The sequence below is a fragment of the Macaca nemestrina genome, chromosome 11, assembly GCF_043159975.1.
Source record: "Macaca nemestrina isolate mMacNem1 chromosome 11, mMacNem.hap1, whole genome shotgun sequence".
Lineage (NCBI taxonomy): Eukaryota > Metazoa > Chordata > Mammalia > Primates > Cercopithecidae > Macaca > Macaca nemestrina.
In genome coordinates this window covers 68,567,168-68,589,608 of record NC_092135.1, presented here as the reverse complement: position 1 = coordinate 68,589,608, position 22,441 = coordinate 68,567,168, and the positions used below count along the sequence as shown (strand labels likewise).

The following is a 22,441-nucleotide window of genomic DNA, read 5'->3' as shown; positions in this document are numbered from 1 at the left end:
AAAAAAAAAAAAAAATAGCTTTTTGAGTTTGTGGCACTGTGACTAGCCCAAGAATAATGTCTACAGTCTGTCTGTTTTCTCTATACTGTGACTGAAAGTGAACATCATTTCTAGAGTACTCTTAGGAGTACAGCTGTATTAACGACTTAACTATGCAGAGCTTCTGGATTATGATTCCACAGTTACTTCTGTTTTCTTTTTAAATTTATTTATAGATATATTTAAATGAGAAACAAGCCAGGTTTAGAATTACATTGTGCATGGACAAGCAGGGAGTTATGAACATTTCCATTCAATAATTTGAAAAGCAGCAATATTATCAAACCAAAAGTAGACAATCAATGATAAAAGTGAAACTTCCAAAAGCACTCATATATTAATAGTAACATGAAAAATTTATATATTCTATGCATTATGTTTTAAACAATAAAATAAAATGTATCCGCATTTTTCCTGCTCTACTTACTTATCTTATAAACATTACCTTTTGGGTGAAGTTCAGCTATTGAAAAATTGGCTATATTTATTTCATTTTCTTGTAAAATTACAATTTCTGAGATCTTTAAATGCCTCATTTCATTATTTATCTCCATAAAAGGCCTATTAATGTGTTCCCTTTCAAAACTCTGAAGAGATTTTCTTCAAGGTTATTTCTCTCAAAATTTAGGTATTTTCTTACATACTATCTTTTTTTTTTTTTTTTTTTTTGAGACAGAGTCTTGCCCTGTCGCCCAGGCTGGAACGCAGTGGCGTGCTCTCAGCTGACTACAACCTCCACCTCCTGGGTTCAAACTATTGTCCTGCCTCAGCCTCCTGAGTAGCTGGGATTACAGGCACACGCCACCACTATGGGCTAATTTTTGTATTTTTTTTTTTTTTTTTAGTAGAGATGGGGTTTCACCATGTTGGTCAGGCTGGTCTCGAACTCCTGACCTCAGGATCCGCCCATCTTGGCCTCCCAAAGTGCTGGGATTACAGGCCTGAGCCACTGCACCCAGCTTTTCTTGCATACTATCTACCACATATTTTTGAGTAAGAAAAATATTAAGAACATCTGTTCTAGAGAAAGGGTCTTATAGGGCTTCTTTGTTTTTGATTACATCACACAGCAATTTTGTCATGTTTTATGTAAAGCAGGTGCTCAAAAAAGTTTGTCATATTGAATCATATTGAGTATTATATTATCTAACATCATTACAATAGAATTATCCAAAACGTAGTGAAAAATCAGAGATTATAGTGTACGAATTGAAAGTAACGTTCCTGTCAGATATGCTTGTGTAACTTAGTTAAGTCTTTCCACATAGTCTACATTCACTAGGTATCCCCTCTGCGAGGCCCTGTGCTAGGCTCTGTGCACACAAAGATGGACAATATCAGGTCCTTCTACTGTAGCCACTGAGAGCCTCATGGAGTTATTTGACCAGTGAATGGAGAGTTACAGAATAAAGTGACCTGGACTTTCCGTGTCACCAAAGTGACAGGTCCAAACTTTCTCTCTCACTCCTTTTCACTACCAAAGTAGTGTGGGTGTCTTGGCAAGGTGAAATAAAGAGGCAAAGGCTTTCTCAGCATAATAATTAACAAGAGAGGGGTTAAGAAAGCTGAAAGATTTAGGCCTCTCTGCCTAAACACAGGCAATTATCCTGTCCTAGGAGATCTTGGGGCCAGTCCTCCAGGATGGGGCACTCAGCAATGGAGCCCTGACTCTGGGGGAGGTGGGAGTGATAGAAAAGCCCAGCAAAGGTGGGAGAGTGGAGAAGAGTGCAGGAAAGGGACTCCTGGGTCTCCACTGGGGCAGATTCTGAATGGATTGAAAAGTAACTTGATAGGAAAAATCAAGAAATATTATCAGTGTCCATGATTAGACTGTGGTGAGACTGTCTGTTATCTTCCTAGACACTGGGGGCATGAATGGCTGTTTATACTGTTGTAAAGGTGTTCTCAGTGACCCACAGGGACTCATGGGATGGGAAAGGAAGGGAGCGCCCAGCTCAGGCTGCACAACAGATGTGGGAGAGTGGTAGAGATAGGATAAGATGTTTTGGAATCTGCAAGTTGTTCAGTAAGGCTCAGGCATGGACCATATGGCCAAAGAAGCTGACCCCATGTCAGTGCTTACTAATGCAAAGACAGTTGATTACCATGAATGTTACTACTCTGGACAGATTTGGGGTTAGGAAGTACAATTCAATGTTGAGTAAAAGAGTCTCCTTTTGAGGATGAAGAAAAAAAGGAAGGGTGGGCTGAGTTGTTCTCCTCAGGGATGCAGTCCACTGGTGACAGAGATTTGTAATATTCATCTTCCCCATCAAGTACTTTGATTTGGCTGCAACAAAGAAAACAACAGGATTTTCAACAAAAAAAGAAAACAAATGTTACAATCATCACTGGGGCAGCTAAAGTCATGTGAGTAGCTGGAACAGGGTTGGGTTCCAACACTGAAGGGGACAGACAGCTTAAGTGGTTCAGGGTCTCCCAGTACAGAGGTACCAGGGTCTGATCTACGAAGCCCTTCACCTTGGGGTCACGCACTGATAATGGGTCTAGTTTTGCGGTGTCTGGAAGTTGTGGTCATATTGCAACTTGATTTATGGGATTGAACTCTCTGTCTCCATCTGGTTCCCTCTAGATGAGAAAGTTTTCCTCCTGACCTCCTCCAATTCTCTAATTATTACCGTTATATACTTCATTGCTATTCTCAGTTGCGATGCTTACAATCAAACGAATGACAAATTCCTTACTATCCTCTGTCTAACCAGTGGGGCATGTTTCTCTTTGTGCATGTTTTAAGGCCCAGGGGTAGGATAATGTGGAGGAAGTGGCCTATTTGTATTTCGTAGAGTGCTCTTATTTGTGGAAGGAGAGTTTTATATCACCCACTACATGTCTCTAATTATGAAGAAAGTACAATTCCCAGGAATAATTATGAGAAATAACATTTGCCCTTAGGTGACAATTTCAACCTTTTTGGACAGAATAGATTCAAGTTTTGTATACTTGCTACTGTGAAAAGTAATTTCCAATGTCTATAAGAGTGGCAATATCTGGATTGCATATTTTTAGAAGCCTCTCTGGAAAGTTTTGCATTTTCTGTAATATCACAAAGGACCCCTTCTGTTTACAGTTGCTTAGAACTAAGAAGACAGATATTTACCCAAGTTTTCTTGGCTTCCTCTTGCTCCCTTGATATTCTAGAGTTCCCTGTGGAGAGGGCCAAGAACACACAGTCAAAGCAAAGCAGCAAGTCGTTAATTTTTAATTCAAAGTGATTTTGTGTTGAATGCAAGCAGATGCTGATAATATCAGAAGTCACAGCATAATTTTTTTGATCAAAGGGCTCAAGTGAGCCTGATGAAGCATGCATCTTGCTCGTCTTTGATAAACCACATCAATTATTCACCGTGAAGGCAGACATCCTGACATGAAAGCAACAGATAAAGAGCCTAAGCACATGTTCAAGACGAGAGCATGAGGGTGGGGGTGGGGCTGCAGGGGCTGGAACAGGTAGTAATAACAGAATTATTAACTGGAAACAAAGCCAGTGAAACAGCTTTATGGCCACTTTGAACTCACATTTAACTGGTTATAGTACATAGTGTCCTCAGGGCTACTCAGCATTTTGGGCTGCTGACATCGTCGGCGAGGTGTTCGTTGCTTCTGTGCGAGACCATTTTCTGAACCTGAAAAAAGATAGCAAAACTTTGCTGTAAACTGTCCCAGGTGTTGGGAAAATTAAGTGAAAAATGGCTCTTCACATAAACGCACTTAGTAGAAACTGTGTCCTATTTTAGTGGGCATATTAAAAGCTTTGCTAATGTTAGGAGAAATGCCGTCCTAAAAAATACACACAGATTGCTAAGTGTAAACAAGGGCCACTGTCCGTAACTTCGCATTCAGCTTTCTGATCTGAATCAGCGGTCCGGGGTGACAGAAAGCAAGCTGGTGCTTCCACATGGGTGAAGTATAAGTTGGTGGTCAGCCTTTATAGAGTAGGGTGCCCTTAGTGGGATGACTGTGTTAGGACAACCAAAGCAATCAGGGATGGTTTGCACCACATCCTGCAGTGAGAGTTCAAAAACATCTGGAGCACACATACTCTTGGGGAGATGAGAAGCAAACCTTTTGGTGGGATACATTTTGGGGGAGAAAATGGCTTGAGCTAAAATTTACTGAAAGGCTTTGAACAATAGCACTGATGCATGCAGTTTCTGGAGGCAGTGTAAAAGAGAAGGAGAAAGGATGATTGCATGATTACATGGAGCAGTCTCTCCCTGTTTGTCCTGATTTCAGAACCCTGGACCAAGAGCACATTGGAGATTAAGAAACCATGAGTCAGAAGAAGTCACAATTCATCTCCCTTCCAAGCAAATGATTTTACGGATCTACTGTCCTTTCGGCTCTATATCTGAATCAGGACTCAGCAGTTCTGATTTCCTGGCAACACACACACACACACACACACACACACACACACACACACACCCCTGTCGTAGAATATTGTCCATGAATATTGTCGTTTAGAGAAAAGCATCACTATCTTGGAGGACAGAGTGTTTATTATAAACTCTTCATTAAAAAGAGTTGGGGATTTTACTTGGAATCATATTTTAACTTCACCAGAGATTTCCACAATTTAAAAAAATTCTGGGGGAATTTTAAAAGTAGAGAGTGACTTAGCAAGGTCCATTATTAACAGCAAAATATCTGTTCCCTAAGTATAAAGTTTTGTATCTTGATTTTTCTTGAATTGGGACATAGCTATATTTGGACAAGACTATCAGAACCCAGCCTGGCCAACATGGTGAAACCCCATCTCTACTAAAAATACAAAAATTAGCTAGGCGTGGCAGCAGGTGCCTGTAGTCCTAGCTGCTCGAGAGGCTGAGGCAGGAGACTTGCTTGAACCCGGGAGGCAGATGTTGCAGTGAGCTGAGATTGCACCACTGCACTCCAGCCTGGGTGACAGAGTGAGAGACTGTCTCAAAAAAAAAAAAAAAAAAAAAAAAAAAAATATCAGATCCATCCATTCTAAATACCCATTTTGTTTTTTTTTTCCAGAAAAGGAACTGAGGCCCATAAAATTGAATGGCTCATCTCAGATCAAGTGGCCAGGTAGTACCCAACCCTAGATTTCTTACTTCGTGTTCCAATAGTTTTTTTTTTTTTGTAAATTTTTTTTTACACTATAGCATATGATCCTTTTTTGTTTTTGAGATAGTCTCACTGTTGTCCAGGCTAGAGCGCAGTGGTGCGATCTCTACTCACTGCAACTTCTGCCTCCCAGGTTCAAGCTATTCTCCTGCTTCAGCCTCCCAAGTACAGGTGTGCACCACTATGCCCAGCAAATTTTTGTATTTTTTGTAGAGATAGGGTTTCATCATGTTGGCCAGGCTGGTCTCGAACTCCTAGCCTCAAGTGATCTGCCGTCCTCGGCCTCCTAAAGTGGTGGGATTACAGGCGTGAGCCATTGCACCCAGCTTATAGGATATTGTCTTTCTTAAGGAGAAACATTTTTTAAAGTCAAAGGTCTAAGTAAAAGTAAGCTCAGTTAAAAAAATATATATTATATGATATACTATATATAGTATATGCTATATATAATATACTATATATCATATATGATATATATTATACACCATATATCTATAAAATGTGATATATACTATATATTATCTATAAAATGCTATATATTATATACTACATAGTATCTATAATATGCTATATATTATATACCATATATTATCTATAATATGCTGTTATATACAATATATACAATATACTATATATCATATGTAACATGGTATATATTATATACTGTTTTACCTATAAAATGCTATATATTATATACTATATATTATCTATAATATGCTATATATTATATACAACATATATAATATACTATATATCATATATAACATGCCATATATTATATACTATATTACCTATAAAATGCTATATATAATATACTATATATTATCTATAATATGCTATATATTATATACAAGATATATATAATATACTATATAGTACATAAAATATACTATATACTATATGTACTATATATTATATAAATTTTTTGAGACAGTCTCACTCTGTCGCCCAGTCTAGAGTGCAGTGGCACGATCTCAGCTCACTGTAGCCTCCGCCTCCCAGCTTCAAGTGATGCTCCTTCCTTAGCCTCCCAAGTAGCTTACAGGCAGACACCCCCATGCCCAGCTAATTTTTTGTATTTTTAATAGAGATGGGGTTTCGTCATGTTGCCCAACCTGGTCTCGAACTCCTGACCTCAAGTGATCTGCCCACCTCGGCCTCCCAAAGTACTGAGATTACAGGTGTGAGCCACCATGTCCGGCCTCAATGAAAAATATTAATTAGCATAGCAAAACAATGTTTCTTGCAGAGGGTTCCAACAGCCTTAACAGACATTCTCATCCACCTCTTCATGATTACTGTGCAGAGCACAGGAATCTAGCCTGTCGTGCTGGCAAGGTTCTCAGAACACAAAGAACACAGCAGTTATTTCTGATGGTTCCAACACACCTCCTCCTTGTTTGCTTTGTGAAGTCCATACTCTGCAATATGGTAGAATGTGAAGCTGTGAGTCCTTTTTGTGTCATATCCTTTCTGATTTATAGATCAATGGAGAGAAGTGTCCTTAGGTCAGGCTGCTGGTGTGAAGCATGCTCTGGAGGTCTGACATCCACTCTCCCTTACACTTTCTAATATGGCAGGAATTCCATCCATGGTAACTCAAAAGACTGATCTTAAGAAGTTTTTGGGTTCAGCTAGAGTTCAGCCTAGTTCAGCTGGACTTCATGTTTATATAGTGTTTACATTTTATCAGAGGTTTTTATTTATATTGTCTCAACTGGTAATGCTTTATATACATTATGATTTTCAACTTTTGTTCTTGACGAACTTGCTGTTTCATTGGCTTTTTTTTTTCCTGATTCTTATAAGGAATTAAGTTATTGGATAGAATGTTCTTAATTTTAATATTTCTCCCATTACTTAAAAACAACTGTTGGTGTCTAATCTTACGGTTTCTACACTATACTAGAATCTGGTATAAGCTATTTATTTGATTTAGCATCAAATTGTAATTTTCATTATTTTAAGTTTAATTTTTCCATGTTTCACAATGTTCAGAAAAGAATGCTGTAACTTCCAGGTGCTTTACCATTACAAGAAATCTGAGTGTCACTGATATAATGATCCATTGTAAGCAACCAAATAAATAATTGGGAAGTAGATCGTTGTTTAATAAATGCTATTGGAACAATTTAATAGCAATATGCAAAAATATAACTTAAATACAGACATATTAACATTTATCCTATATACAGGGTACTTTGCTGGATTTTGTAGAAAATTCAAAGAGAAATAAGACAAAGTCCCTGTTTTCAATCTAGTAGAGGATGCTGTCTTAAGATGTTAAGTGATTAGTGATTTCTTTAAAGCTGTTTAAGCTAGTGCTGTTGGACTCAAATTGTTTAGTTTTTAAAATTCTAAATCCTTTACTTTTCTCAATATATTTATTGATTCTCACAGGCCACAATAAATTCTAGATGAGTTATATAGTTGAGAATTTTAAACATCTCCAAAAAACTTTAGAAAGAAATGAAATAGACTCTCTCAGCTGTATAAGAAGATGCTAGTGACACGCATGGGTTTAATTATATTAAAGTGTTCCATATGATGGACAGTAACAAAACTAAGATGAAAGGAAGTACAACAGAAAGATAAAAACAATTAAAAGATATATACCCATAAAAGTTACATCCATAATGTGGAAAGGCTGAGGCAAGAGACAGAGAAATATAGTTAGGAAACGAGATACTGAAAAATGTTGAACTATCCTGACAAACAGCTTCAATTTAACAATTACTGCTGCTTCTCTATTAATTCGTACACCAAAAGGTTAAAAGACAATGTGGGAGGGGCCCCAGAGAAACAGCAGAATCCATAGGTTCCCCGCCTCCTGAAGTGCAACTTGGCAATAAACAGAGCTGGCCGGGCGCGGTGGCTCACACCTGTAATCCCAACACTTTGGGAGGCCTAGGTGGGCGGATTACTTGAGCTCAGGAGTTCGAGAGCAGCCCAGGCAACATGGCAAAGTCCCATCTCTACAAAAAATACAAAAAATTAGCCAGGCATATTGGAATGCACCTGTGGTCCCAACTACTCCGGAGGCTGAGAAAGGAGGATCCCTTGAGTTCAGGAGAGGGGGGTTGCAGTGAGCCGAGACTGTGCCTCTGCACTCCAGCCTGGGTAATAGAGTGACACTTGGTCTCCAAAAAAAAAAAAAAAAAACTAAAACTAAAACAAAACAAAAAACCCCCAGAACTAAGCAACTTTTTCCAAGGAACATGTTGCAATGAAGTAAACCAAAAGAAAAAGAAACAATTTGTATGAAGACAGACATAATAACAATTTTTATAGCAGAAAAAAGCTAGAAACATGATACATATTTAATAATTGAGAAGACATTAACTCAGATATAAAAACTGTTGAGTCACTGACAAAGCAGTGATAAATGTGTATGATGTTGACAGAAGAAAATTCAAAACTTGGAAAAAGAAGTAAAATACAAAATAACATACAGCACATTGACTAAATCTATGCATGTACATGCATTGAGAACTTTATCATAATTTTTCCCTTGAAAATTTAAATATTAAAAAATCAATAAGGCACATAGTACCAAAATTGTTAGTTCTTTGCATATATGAAGAAAGTATAACCAAAAAAAGGCTAAATTCGTAAGTGGCAGAGTGAAAACTTGAACCCTGTCTTTTGACTTTTGGGCCAGTTTGCATTAAGATATAAAACAATATGGTTATTGGATAGTTACCTAGTTCATTTGATTAGTTTATGTAGAGAAACTGGGCAAATCAAGTTTGAACACTCACTTTTTTTTTTTTTGAGACAGAGTCTTGCTCTGTTGCCCAAGCTGGAGTGCAGTGCCACGATCTTGGCTCACTGCAACCTCCACCACCAGGGTTCAAGCAATTCTCCTCCCTCAGTCTCTTGAGTAGCTGGGATTGCAGGCGCCCACCACTGTGCCTGGCTAATTTTTTGTATTTTGAGTAGAGATGGGATTTCACCATTTTGGCCAGGCTGCTCTCGAACTCCTGACTTCAAGCAACCCACCTGCCTTGGCTTCCTAAAGTGCTGGGATTACAGGCATGAGCCACTGCGCCCGGCCTGAATATTCACATTAAATGTGAGTTTTTACTTTGAGGACCATAATGCTCATATTCTGAAAGTGGCTTGTTACTACCTTGCATAGATGCCCGTGAGACAAACCAAACTCTCCACTTTGTGGTACATTGGCGACTACCTCCTTACTGTGCTTTTAAAGGTATATTATGTTAAGAACACCAGTTTGCATTTAAAATAGGTCTCTTTCCTTTTCAAGAATCTTTGCACATCCCCCCAGCCCCCTGCCCTGCACCTTCTGATTTCATATTTTAGATCTTTAACACATCTTTCTCTTCTGAATTGTTATAGAATTTTATAATAAACTGGAGCTAAATCTGTCAGAAAATGGAAGACATCTGGATAGCATTTCAGGAGCGCTGGCAAATGCATACTCCTTACTTCCTAATCCCAAACCGGCACACTGGGCTGCACACATGCCCATGCTCTTGGTGAGAGATAAATAGCTGAATTCAGTCGATCTGCCACATAACTTCAAACAATTGGTTTGTAAATTTAATTTTTCTTTTCTCTTTATTGAACATGCAGGTATATTCAAGCTAAAGTTGCCAGATAAAATGGAGGACATGGCCGGGTGCAATGGCTCAGCCAGGTGCAGTGGCTCATGCCTGTAATCCCAGCACTTTGGGAGGCTTAGACGGGCGGATGGCCTGAGGTCAGGAGTTCGAGACCAGCCTGACCAAAATGGTGAACCCCTGTCTCTACTTAAGATACAAAAATTAGCTGGGTATGGTGGTATGCACCTGTAATCCCAGCTACTTGGGAGGCTGAGGAAGGAGAATCACTTGAACCCGGGAGGCAGAGGTTGCAGTGAGCCGAGATCGCGCCATTGCACTCCAGCCTGGGCGACAAGAGTGAGACTTTGTCTCCAGAAAAAAAAAAAAAAAAAAAAAAGGACACACAGTTAGATTGAATTTCAGATAAACAACCAATAATTCTTTATTACATCCATGAAATATTTGACATATTTATGTTAAAAAATGATTGGTTATTTATCTGAGATTCAAATCTAGCTGAGTGTGCTGCATTTTTATTTGTTAAATCTGGCAACCCTAATTCATGCAGAGTTGTAAGTCACAAATGAGGCTTTTGTCTTCTTCCAAGGTTTCAGAGATGAAGAAAATGTCTTCTTCTACTCCATTTAACTTGCTGAGTTGCAGCTATTTTGGCTACAAATGCCGCCTCCTACACTGTCCTCTAAAACTTAATGTTTCAGTTTTCATCACCTGCTACAGATGTGCCAGTTCTGGTAAGTTTCCTAGCAAGATTGAAGGAAGGGAAGGACAACTTCAAGGAAGGGCAGGATTGGGCATGCAGCCCATGTATTCCCCAGCTTGGTGGGGCAGAATGGGTTCTCGGCTCCTGAGGAATGGGCAGGCAATGCACAGGGGTCCTAGGAAGAAAGGGAGAGAATATCCTGGGAGAGCCATAGTCCCTGGCACCCTTCTGTGGTCCCTCATCAGGCATAGATACTTTCTGAGCAGTGTGATTGCTGATCTGATTGCCATTTTGTGGATGAGGCGTTCTCAGGTTCATTTGCCAAATGAAACATCCCCTTTAAGCAAACAGAGTGTTCAGTGTTCTAGATTTACAGATGGCAAATCCTATATGAGGTTATAAGCTATACCCCTGGGGCATTTAAATAGGATTAGAGTTGTGCAATTAATTTACAGGGCTCTGCCAACTCTGTGCATAAAGGGAGGTGCGTCACTCCTCCGACCAAGGTTCTCAGGGTATTTGGAGGTGACAGTAACCCAGCTGTCAGCTCGACAGTCTTTCTCTTCAATGAGGGTTGACCATGCGCATGGTACTCCAGTGGATACTCCCATGAAATAGCTTCTGAAGACATGACCTGTCTTTTCTGGTTCTGTGTCTCTTCCGCTAACCATTTCATTTTTACATAGCAACTCTTGTTTTGCAAAGTACTTTTTATTTACTTCATCTCATTTTAGGAAGGCCGAATAACTCTAAACAGATAACAGAGGCATAGTGAGACTAAGCGATTATACAGTTAGAGGCAAAGCCCAAATGAGAGTTCAGGTTTTTCAAATCCAACTGAGTATTTTTTTTTTACATGATACCAGTTGTTCAACTTTTAAAATACTAATGCCCAGGTCAAGGCCTGGACATCAATTTTTTTTTTTTTAATCTCTTTAGGTGGTTCTAATGTGTAGTCAGCGTTAAGAACCACTGTGCTTGACCATATTAAATCTTTCCTTCCCAATAAGAACCATATCACCAGAAAGTCTACCAATAATCTACATCACCTTAGAAATGAAGAAATGAATTGTAATCCCCTTGCCCCTCATATGCCTTGAGGCATGGACTATTTCAGGGATGCTCAGAGCCTAACAGATCCTCAGGTTATTGGAGACGGGGAATTATGCCCTGGTGGCTCAGATTTCCAAATTTAAGTCATGTCACGGAGGATAATTCTCTGTGGTCTGGCTCCTTGCTTTTATATCTGAGAGGTCTGAGGCCCAAGGAGCTTAGGCCCCTAAGCTATAGTAACTCAGGATTCTTGATTCAAAATCCCAGGGCCTAGGCCATGGCCTCTGTTATGATGCTTGTACTTTTGCTGAGATGTTTTCGTAAGTTTTCACTTCACCAAGTCTAACTTCAGGAGGAACTAAGGAATTCAGTGGGCTTTTGTAAAACACATACACACACAACCAGAAAGAGAGATTTTCTCCTGGGGTGCATGTAATTCAGATCCTGCTTTTTAAGATGAAAGGAAAGCTACAAATTTTCCCACTTGCCATGTTATGTCATGAACAATCTTCTTCAAAATTGCAAAACTGCTACAAAGAAGACATCCCTGAGTTAAGTTAGTGCCTGTGGAAGACGCTGGAGTTATAAATTGTCTGTGTGGAATTTTCTACTTATTAGTTAAGGAGGTGGCAATAACTTCCCCTGAAACCAATAGCTCAGGGCCCGGCACACTCTCAACAAATGATGAATGAATGAAGAATGAATGAATGAATACTGACTATTCACCATTCTCATTAAGAGCTCTTCCATCTATGTTGCCTATTCTTTGGTTCTGACTGTTAATTGGGATGTTTTTGTCCAGGCTTCCAATAGGAAGAGGGTCTTTCCTATCCTGGGATACCTCTGGGGAAACTGTCCAGAGATGTTTCAAAGAGGTAGACGAAATCAGTCTCTAAAAGCAAAGTTCCTTAGTATTTTTACTATTGTCCTTTCAATATCTTTATAGGAATATGTATTTTTTTAATTAAAAAAATTCATTCATTCATTTAATTTGGGTTATAGCTTCCCCCCCTTAACAATAAAGTCATAAATATTTTTCCATTCTATTAGGCAACTTTTGAAATAGTGTGTTTCTTTTAGAGTTACTTTTTGAAAAGGTAATAAATGAACCTAACGTTCAAATAAGTTAAGCAGTGAAAAGTTTGTCTTTTTTCCACACCCAATCTCATTCCCACAAGAGTAGTAACTGCTGAGACAAGTTTCCAGAGATATCTTCTTCCAGAGATAGTTTAAATGGCATCATTTCTCATGGTTGCGTGGCATTTCATTTTATGGATGAATCATGATTGATTTATATAATTTCCTATTTTGGGTATAGAAGTTGTTTCCAATGTTTTTCTATAATAACAGTGCTTTGAGGAACATATAGTTTGGTCTTTGACAAATGCTCATTATTCCTTAGGATACATTTCTAAAAGAAGAATTACTGGCCAAAGGTATGCATATTTTAAAAACTCACGATTTTTCTTTTTCAATTGCCATCCAGAAAGCGTGCAGCAAAATACACTTCTACCGCCCGCACCTATATTACCCACTTCAGCAGGCCTTCACCAGCATGAGATGGCTCTTAAGAAAAAGTCTGGGCCGGGCGCGGTGGCTCAAGCCTGTAATCCCAGCACTTTGGGAGGCCGAGACGGGCGGATCACGAGGTCAGGAGATCGAGACCATCCTGGCGAACACGGTGAAACCCCGTCTCTACTAAAGAAATACAAAAAACTAGCCGGGCGAGGTGGCGGGCGCCTGTAGTCCCAGCTACTCTGGAGGCTGAGGCCGGAGAATGGCGTGAACCCGGGAGGCGGAGCTTGCAGTGAGCTGAGATCCGGCCACTGCACTCCAGCCTGGGCTACAGAGCGAGACTCCGTCTCAAAAAAAAAAAAAAAAAAAAAAAAAAAAGAAAAGAAAAAGTCTGACAATATAATAGGTGCAAAAATAACATCTCATTTGTGTTTCTATTTGCATGTCATTGATTATTTGAAAAGGGTGAATGTTCCCTACCCTCCCAGTTTGTTAGCCATTTGTGTTTCAGGATTCCTCTTCAGTTGGATATAGCAGCAAAGTTCATAGGTCCTGGGTGGATATAAAGTGGATGGAACAGGTTGTTGTCAGTCTGTTGGAGTAGGATGGTAGATGAGCAGTCCCCTTGGCTAACAGGTGTGCATATGCCTATTTAAAAAATTAGCATGTTGTAGGGGAATATTTCTCAAGCTTTTGTCACATATCTACCTATTAGGCATTTTTCACTATATTCACCTGTACTATTTATTCTTTAATATTTTAAAAATTCAACTGATTTTTTTTGCTTAAATACATTTCTTTAAAACTGGAACTTCATTCACCACTGTAAATGGAAAACATGTCGTTTGCCATAAATAGAAGCGAACTATATAGTAAATACAATGAAAATGAAACAGTATCATCACACTTGTGCTAGATTCCATTTCCTATAGAAGGTTCTGGGTTTCTTAAAAGGTTTGTTAAAAAGAGAGATGAGTAAATGTGAGAGGAATTTAAGACATACTAGCACCACTAAGACTTTCTCCTTACAGTAATCTGGAGAATTTAAACTGAGAATTGAAAAAAGAGTAACTTTCTTTTACATAAGAAATTATGTAAAAGAATTATGTTATTTAATGTCACATCAACACATCATCAAAAGTCAACTTGGTGGCCACCAGTGGCCCATGTCCCACACTTTGAGAAACGTGTGTTGGGGTGGGAATCTGAAGTCAGAAAAACTGGAGTATGATAACCACCTCAGCAGTTATTAGAGGCCTTCACCTGGGAATGATGACCCCTTCCTTGTAGGGTTGTAGTGAGAATGACAGATAATATATGAAAAGGTAAAACACGGTGCCAGAGGCATTAGCAGGTGCTGCGAAGGGGCTGCTGTATTTCTTGTTATACTGGAGTGGTTCTCCACCCTGGATGCATATTAGAATCATCTGAAGGGTTTTTTAAAAATACAGATACCATGACCTCACCCCTGGAGATCCTAATTTAATTGGTCAGGGGTAGGGTTCTGGTATTGTTAGTTGTTTAAAACAAAGTTCCTCCTCCTTCCCAGTGATTTTAATTTGTAGCCAGGGTTGGAAAAACCATGGATTTAACCCGTTCCTAAGAGCTTAGATCAATTCTGCAGATTAGCTATGTGCCATTTTGAAAAGCTGGCATAGGCTCAGGGAAGTATTCACTGGACAAAAGGAATTCTGGATGGGGGAAGCTCTGGGCACCATCAGGTATTTGCTTTGCACTGGAAGCTGCATCAAATGGCTTGAGCCCAAAGCAGACATAAGGGCTCCTTATTTCCCTGTACACTGGGAAAATCATATTTCTCTTATTCCAAGAGAATAATTTTGCTGACCATGGAAATACTATCTCTGGTTTCCAGAGGTACAGTGCTCTTCAGTGCTCTTCTGGAAGTTGTGGTATGAAGAAATGACAAAGCCAAAAAGCCATTCTGACCTAGGGAGACTCTCTTTAAAGCGAAATATAAATGTAGGGCAAAAACTCTGTGGTCCCCGGGAGGTTGGATCCAGGGGAAAATGTTTAAAAGGCAAACATTTAGAATGAATTATACAGCTTCAGCAATGGTTTGCTATTGGCTTGCTTTTTTGTTTTGCTTTGTGTAATGCCTGGAATATCTGCATCATGTAGCATCTTTCTATTTTTAGGAGTCTTTAAACTCCTTTATTCTGAGGCCCAAGAATATTCTCATCCACCACGTGCTTTCACGTGGAGATGACTGACTTCATCTTTGACAATGGCAGTTCCCTAACCTCAACCCAGCACGGGAGCAGGAATTAAGGCAAAAATGGCCACTGAAACTGCACCCAGTGGGAAAACAGCATTAACTCAGCTTTTAAAAAAGTGTCAACCTGAAAAATCCAAGACCTAGATCTGATGCTTAGTGGACCCACAATGCCAGGCAGCAGTCTGGGAGATGTCATTTCTGGAGCTTCTAATGAGATGCAAATCACCTGGTGAACTACTGGGGAGCTGGGAAACAATGTCCTGGGTAAAAGCAGATAAAAATGGAATGAAAGAATTTCTTTGAAGATTGGAATGACATTTTAAGTGCTTGCGGATATGGGACACCAGATAGTGCTGGTTTTACTAAACTAATTGTGACGGGGTCTTTGATTCCCTGCAGCAGGGGACCCCGGGGCACTTGTCTCCAGCTCTGCCTCACTCTTCGAGGAGCTGGTTCCAGTTCTACTGTGAGTGTGCAAGGGGCTGGTCAGCTGTAGCAAAACCAGCACTGGACATGGGGGAATCAGAAGACCCGGGCATACATAGTTCAAGTTCTGACACATATTGGTATATGTCCTTAAGTGAATCCCTTACCCCTCTGCTGCCATGTTTTCTGTGTAAAATGATAAAGAGAGGGTTGGACTCAGGTAGTAATTTTTAATGGAGGACACTGGTGTGGCAGATTACACTTCTGGCCTGAAGATTCTGAGCTGCTCTCCTTGGAGTCACATTCTTTCCCAGTGTGTGAACATCTGTGTGCAGTGAGGGACATGCCTCATGGGGATCTGTTGCCTGAAGCCAGCGTGAAGGCAGGAAAAGGGTAAGAACCATTAGCCCAGAGGCCCTTTAAAGTCCCTTCCAACTTTAAGATGCTATAACTCCAGAGTAATCGCCACTTAACCTCTTGGAGCCTCATCTGTGAAACTGACATAAATACTTTTGCTTTTCAGCTTGTTGGAATTTTAAAGGCAACCAATCAAAATGCATTTAGGCTTCAAAGGAAAAAGTTCTCCATAAATACACCAGAATTTCATTCTAACACGATTCATTCATCCAAAGAGCAAAGCTACACAAGGTAGGTTCCTCTGAACCACTTTCCGGGTCCTTTGGTTACTGATGGGCTAAAAGACATCATTAAAACCTCTCACCTACTCAGCCTTTGCCCAGCTGTGAGCAAAACCTGCAGAGTATAGATTAATATTGCACAGCTGTACAAATACCCACCCAGGTCCATAAATTATAAAATATTTTTACACATAGAGAGGGCAGTCATTAGTATGAGTGACATGATTTGGGGGAGGTTACATCTACAAATGTCTGCCAGGTGTGTGTGTGTGTGTGTGTGTGTGTGTGTGTGTGTGTGTGTGTGACAGAGAGAGAGAGAGAGAGATTGAGCAGAAATAGAAAAGAATGTGGGTAGTAGACCAAAATAAAATCACAAATGTAATTTTTATCTTGCATTTAATTAATAAGATGTAAAAATGAAATCAATGAAGTATTAGTGGTGAGAAATTCAGTTGTTATTCTTTCAGTCTTCATCTTCAAAAAAGCCAAGAAAATAGTAAGTATCTGAGAGAAGCAAAGGTTAAATAGAAAGGTATGTTTTGGTTATTTCACTAATTTCTGCTGAATTTTGGAACAAATTTCTGAAGTCCATTATAAAATCAATTTGGTCCAACTATCCAGCAAACATTAAGACATTTATACAAGTAGGGCAGCACAAAGCTTTCAGTTCTCTGCTCCAATCAAGAATTTAAATTTCAGTTCTTCAGGGTCACAGAGAACTACTAAATTTCTTTGCCTTATTGTACAATCCAATATGAGATTAGTAAAAAATTTGTTATGGAAACAATGCATAAAATGATGACTTCTCATGCCCTCCCTGACCTAAGGAGGTTGCAAGAGATCTGAATTTCTCCACTTGACTCAAGATTTCTCAACAAATTAGCATCAGCAGCTTTTTCCCTTCCCTTTTAAATATCCCTATACTCAGGCAGGGTGCGGTGGCTCACACCTGTAATCCTAGCACTTTGGGAGGCCGAGGCGGGTGGATCACTTGAGGCCAGGAGTTTGAGACCAGCCTGTCCAACATAGCGAAACCCTGTCTCTACTAAAAATACAAAAAATTAGCCAGGCCTCGTGGCATATGCCTGTAATCCCAGCTACTCGGGAGGGTGAGGCAGGAGAATTGCTTGAATCCGCGAGGCAGAGGTTGCAGTGAGCCAAGATCAGGCCACTGCACTCCAGCCTGGGCGGCAGAGTGATACTCCATCTCAAAACAAAACAAAACAAAACAAAACAAAAAAACCCACACACACGAAAAACCCTACACTCTGAGTGACCTACCTGATCAGTATAGCTATAAGGACCTTCCTATATGTCATAAAAAACAAACCAAGCTTAACCAAAGTAAATGGTTACAGCTGTTGCTAACATAGCTGAAAAATGGGTGTCTCCTGTGTTATGCAAGTGATATTTTGGTCTTCACAAGGAAATTATTGCCTACACACACACACACACACACACAAAAGCAAATGCTCTGGCCATGAAGTTTGACCAAACTAAAAGATAGTTCCAGTGCAATGTAATTTTAAGTTTCTAAATGAACATATTCCAGGAAGCTCATATCAGTGGTCCTCAGCTCTTGACCCCTGAAGGAACATTCTTTCAGGGACTTGGTTGTCTTGGTTTAGTCAAATGAAATATTAACAATCAGAAATCCGGCAGCATTTATCTGACAATATTGAGAAAATCATATGAACATGAGCTCTCCACTGGAATGATCTTGGACATCCGTGATGGCACCGGGAAACGCGCCACTAGCTCTGAAAGCGTGGGAGGCTCTGGCTGACTTGGCACCATCCCACTTCCAGCTCTCACGGCCTCTCATCCTGCATGAGATGGGGACCCAGCAGAGAGGGGTTAAATGGGTTGAGAAGCCAGTCCAGCCAGGGGTCATTAGCAATCAAGGACCAGCATTAAAAGGCAGCAGGAGACTAAGGGTCTCTGACAGGCCTGGCTCCAGGCACCATCTGGAAGGAAAGAGGCTGTCAAAGCTGGATTGAAAAAAAAAAAAAGAACTTCATGGAGATCTTTTCTTTTCAATAACATAACACAAGTGGTTATGTTATTTCCAATGCGGTTCCTTCCCTGGAAGTTAGATTATTTTCAAAGTGGTCTGTTTCTGAGAGTGGGGCCAGGCACTCACATTTCCAGGCCTGTTTCTGGCCACGATGAACCAGTTATTGGCAACTGGGTTGGGACCAGCCCAAGACCAAGTGTATGGTCAACAAACTCTTATACTTTGATAGTGGCGAGAGATCATAACACATGTTTCATAATAAGGTAACTGGAATATGTCAGATCTAAAGTATGGGGCATGGCTCATATCCAATAATGCATTAATCATATTCCACACACTACAATATGATCTGCGACTAAAAAGGAAAAAACAGACAGCTTTGCTTAACCTGTGTTCAAGCTGATCATCTAAGTTGTGATTTTTGACACAACTTAAAAAATTTTAAAACAAGCCTGGGCTCACTTTCTAAGGTAATTTGTACAAGGAAATGACAGTCAGAGGTGTTGCATATTGCATATACGTGGTTACCAACTTGGTTTACATTACTGATTAAATTCATTTTCTCTCTTTTTCAGACATTTGGATATCTCCTTCTCCTTCCCCTTATCTATAAATATGTAAGAAAGAAAACATGTTTAAAATACAGTATTTCTTTTGATCACAGATTAGACTTACAGAACAGAGATGCCCTATAAATTGATCTTTAAGAGATATTACAAAGCTTCTAATCTCATTGTGAGGATCATATATATATATATATATATATATATATATATATATATATATATAAATACTTTAAGCTCTAGGGTACATGTGCACAACGTGCAGGTTTGTCACATATGAGTACATGTGTCGTGTTGATTTGCTGCACCCATTAACTCATCATTTACATTAGGTATTTCTCCTAATGCTATCCCTCCCCTATCCCCCCACGCCATGACAGACCCCAGGGTATGATGTTCCCCACCCTGTGTCCAAGTGTTCTCATTGTTCAGTTCCCACCTGTGAGTGAGAACATGCGGCGTTTGGTTTTCTGTCCTTGCCATAGTTTGCTCAGAATTATGGTTTCCAGCTACACATTCATGTCCCTACAAAGGACATGAACTTATCCTTTTTTATGGCTGCATAGTATTCCATGGTGTATATGTGCCATCTTTTCTTAATCCAGTCTATCATTGATAGACACTTGGGTTGGTTCCAAGTCTTTGCTATTGTGAATATTGCCACAATAAACATACATGTGCATGTGCCTTTATAGTAGCATGATTTATAATCCTTTAGGTATATACCCAGTAATGGGATCACTGTGTCAAATGGTATTTCCAGTTCTAGATCCTTGAGGAATCGGCACACTATCTTCCACAATGGCTGGACTAGTTTACAGTCCCACCAACAGTGTAAAAGTGTTCCTATTTCTCCACATCCTCTCCAACACTTGTTGTTTCCTGACTTTTTAATGATCGCCATTCTAACTGGTGTGAGATGGTATCTCATTGTGGTTTTGATTTGCATTTGTCTGATGACCAGTGATGATAAGCACTTTTTCATGTGTCTGTTGGCTGCATAAATGTCTTCTTTTGAAAAGTGTCCATCTCCTTTGCCCACTTTTTGATGGGGTTGATTTTTTCTTGTAAATTTGTTTAAGTTCTTTGTAGATTCTGGGTATTAGCCCTTTGTCAGATGGGTAAATTGCAAAAATTTTCTCCCATTCTGTAGGTTGCCTATTTACTCTGATGGTAGTTTCTTTTGCTGTGCAGAAGCTCTTTAGTTTAAGTAGATCCCATTTTCTATTTTGGCTTTTGTTGCCATTGCTTTTGGTGTTTTAGACATGAAGTTCTTGCCCATGCCTATGTCCTGAATGGTATTGCCTAGGTTTTCTTCTAGGGTTTTTATGGTTTTAGGTCTAACATTTAAGTCTTTAATCAATCTTGAATTAATTTTTGTATAAGGTGTAAGGAAGGGATCCAGTTTTAGCTTTCTACATATGGCTAGCCAGTTTTCCCAGTACCATTTATTAAATAGGGAATCCTTTCCCCATTGCTTGTTTTTGTCAGATTTGTCAAAGATCAGATGGTTGTAGATGTATGGTGCTATTTCTGAGGCCTCTATTCTGTTCCATTGGTCTATATCTCTGTTTTGGTACCAGTACCATGCTATTTTGGTTAATGTAGACTTGTAGTATAGTTTGAAGTCAGGTAGCATCATGCCTCCAGCTTTGTTCTTTTTGTTTAGGCTTATCTTGGCAATGTGGGCTCTTTTTTGGTTCCATATGAACTTTAAAGTAGTTTTTTCTAATTCTATGAAGAAAGTCATTGGTAGCTTGATAGGGATGACACTGAATCTATAAATTACCTTGGGCAGTATGGCCATTTTCACAATATCGATTCTTCCTATCCATGAGCATGGAATGTTCTTCCATTTGTGTCCTCTTTCGTTGAGCAGTGATTTGTAGTTCTCCTTGAAGAGGTTCTTCACATCCCTTGTAAGTTGGATTCCTAGATATTTCATTCTCTTTGTAGCAGTTGTGAATGGGAGTTCACTCATGATCTGGCTCTCTGTCTGTTATTGTTGTATAAGAATGCTTGTGATTTTTTCACATTGATTTTGTATCCTGAGACTTTGCTGAAGTTGCTTATCAGCTTAAGGAGATTTTGGGCTGACAGGATGGGGTTTTCTAAATATACAATCATGTCATCTGCAAACTGGGACAATTTGACTTCCTCTTTTCCTAATTGAATACCCTTTATGTCTTTCTCTTGCCTGATTGCCCTAGCCAGAACTTCCAACACTATATTGAATAGGAGTGGTGAGAGAGGGCATCCCTGTTCCAATTTTCAAAGGGAATGCTTCCAGTTTTTGCCCATTCAGCATGATACTGGCTGTGGGTTTGTCATAAATAGCTCTTATTATTTTGAGATACATTCCATCAATACCTAGTTCATTGAGAGTTTTTAGCATGAAGGGCTGTTGAATTTTATCCAAGGCCTTTTCTGCATCTGTTGAGATAATCATGTGGTTTTTGTCTTTGGTTCTGTTTATGTGATGGATTACATTTATTGATTTGCGTATGTTGAACCAGCCTTGAATCCCAGGTACGAAGCCAACTTGATTTTGGTGGATAAGCCTTTTGATGTGCTGCTGGATTCGGTTTGCCAGTATTTTATTGAGGATTTTTGCATCGATGTTCATCAGGGATATTGGTCTAAAATTCTCTTTTTTGTTGTGTCTCTGCCAGGCTTTGGTATCAGGATGATGTTGGCTTCATAAAATGAATTAGGGAGGATTCCCTCTTTTTCTATTGATTGGAATAGTTTCAGAAGGAATGGTACCAGTTCCTCTTTGTACCTCTGGTAGAATTCAGCTGTGAATCCATCTGGTCCTGGACTTTTTTTGGTTGGTAGGCTATTAATTATTGCCTCAATTTCAGAGCCTGTTATTGGTCTATTCAGCAATTCAACTTCTTCCTGGTTTAGTCTTGGGAGGGTGTATGTGTCCAGGAATTTATCCATTTCTTCTAGATTTTCTAGTTTATTTGCGTAGAGTTGTTTATAGTATTCTCTGATGGTAGTTTGTATTTCTGTGAGATCGGTGGTGATATCCCCTTTATCATTTTTTATTACATCTATTTGATTCTTCTCTCTTTTCTTCTTTATTAGTCTTGCTGGCAGTCTTTCAATTTTGTTGATCTTTTCAAAAAACCAGCTCCTGGATTCATTGATTTTTTTGAAGGGTTTTCTGTGTCTCTATCTCCTTCAGTTCTGCTCTGATCTTAGTTATTTCTTGCCTTCTGCTAGCTTTTGTATTTGTTTGCTCTTGCTTCTCTAGTTCTTTTAATTGTGATGTTAGGGTGTTGATTTTAGATCTTTCCTGCTTTTTCTTGTGGGCATTTAGTGCTATAAGTTTCCTTCCAAACACTGCTTTAAATGTGTCCCAGAGATTCTGGTACATTGTCTCTTCATTCTCATTGGTTTCAAAGAACATCTTTATTTCTGCCTTCATTTAGTTATGTACCCAGTAGTCATTCAGGAGCCGGTTGTTCAGTTTCCATGTAGTTGTGCGGTTTTGAGTGAGTTTCTTAATCCTGAGTTCTAGTTTGATTGCACTGTGGTCTGA

At 39.4% G+C, this 22,441-nt stretch overlaps 1 protein-coding gene across 3 annotated transcripts in view; it reads right to left on the bottom strand.

Moving 5' to 3' along the window:
* Positions 1-225: 225 nt before the first annotated feature.
* Positions 226-22,441, bottom strand: part of LOC105483262 (myosin IIIB) — a 520,975-nt gene continuing 498,759 nt past the window's right edge. For all 3 annotated transcript variants that reach the window (XM_071072912.1, XM_024793234.2, XM_071072911.1), the window contains exons 33-35: positions 3,577-3,683; positions 3,158-3,204; positions 226-2,329 (exon numbers count right to left, since the gene is read on the bottom strand). In XM_071072912.1, coding sequence (XP_070929013.1) covers positions 2,191-2,329; positions 3,158-3,204; positions 3,577-3,683 — 293 coding nt within the window. In that variant the 3' untranslated portion in view covers positions 226-2,190. The remainder of the gene's footprint in view (positions 2,330-3,157; positions 3,205-3,576; positions 3,684-22,441) is intronic.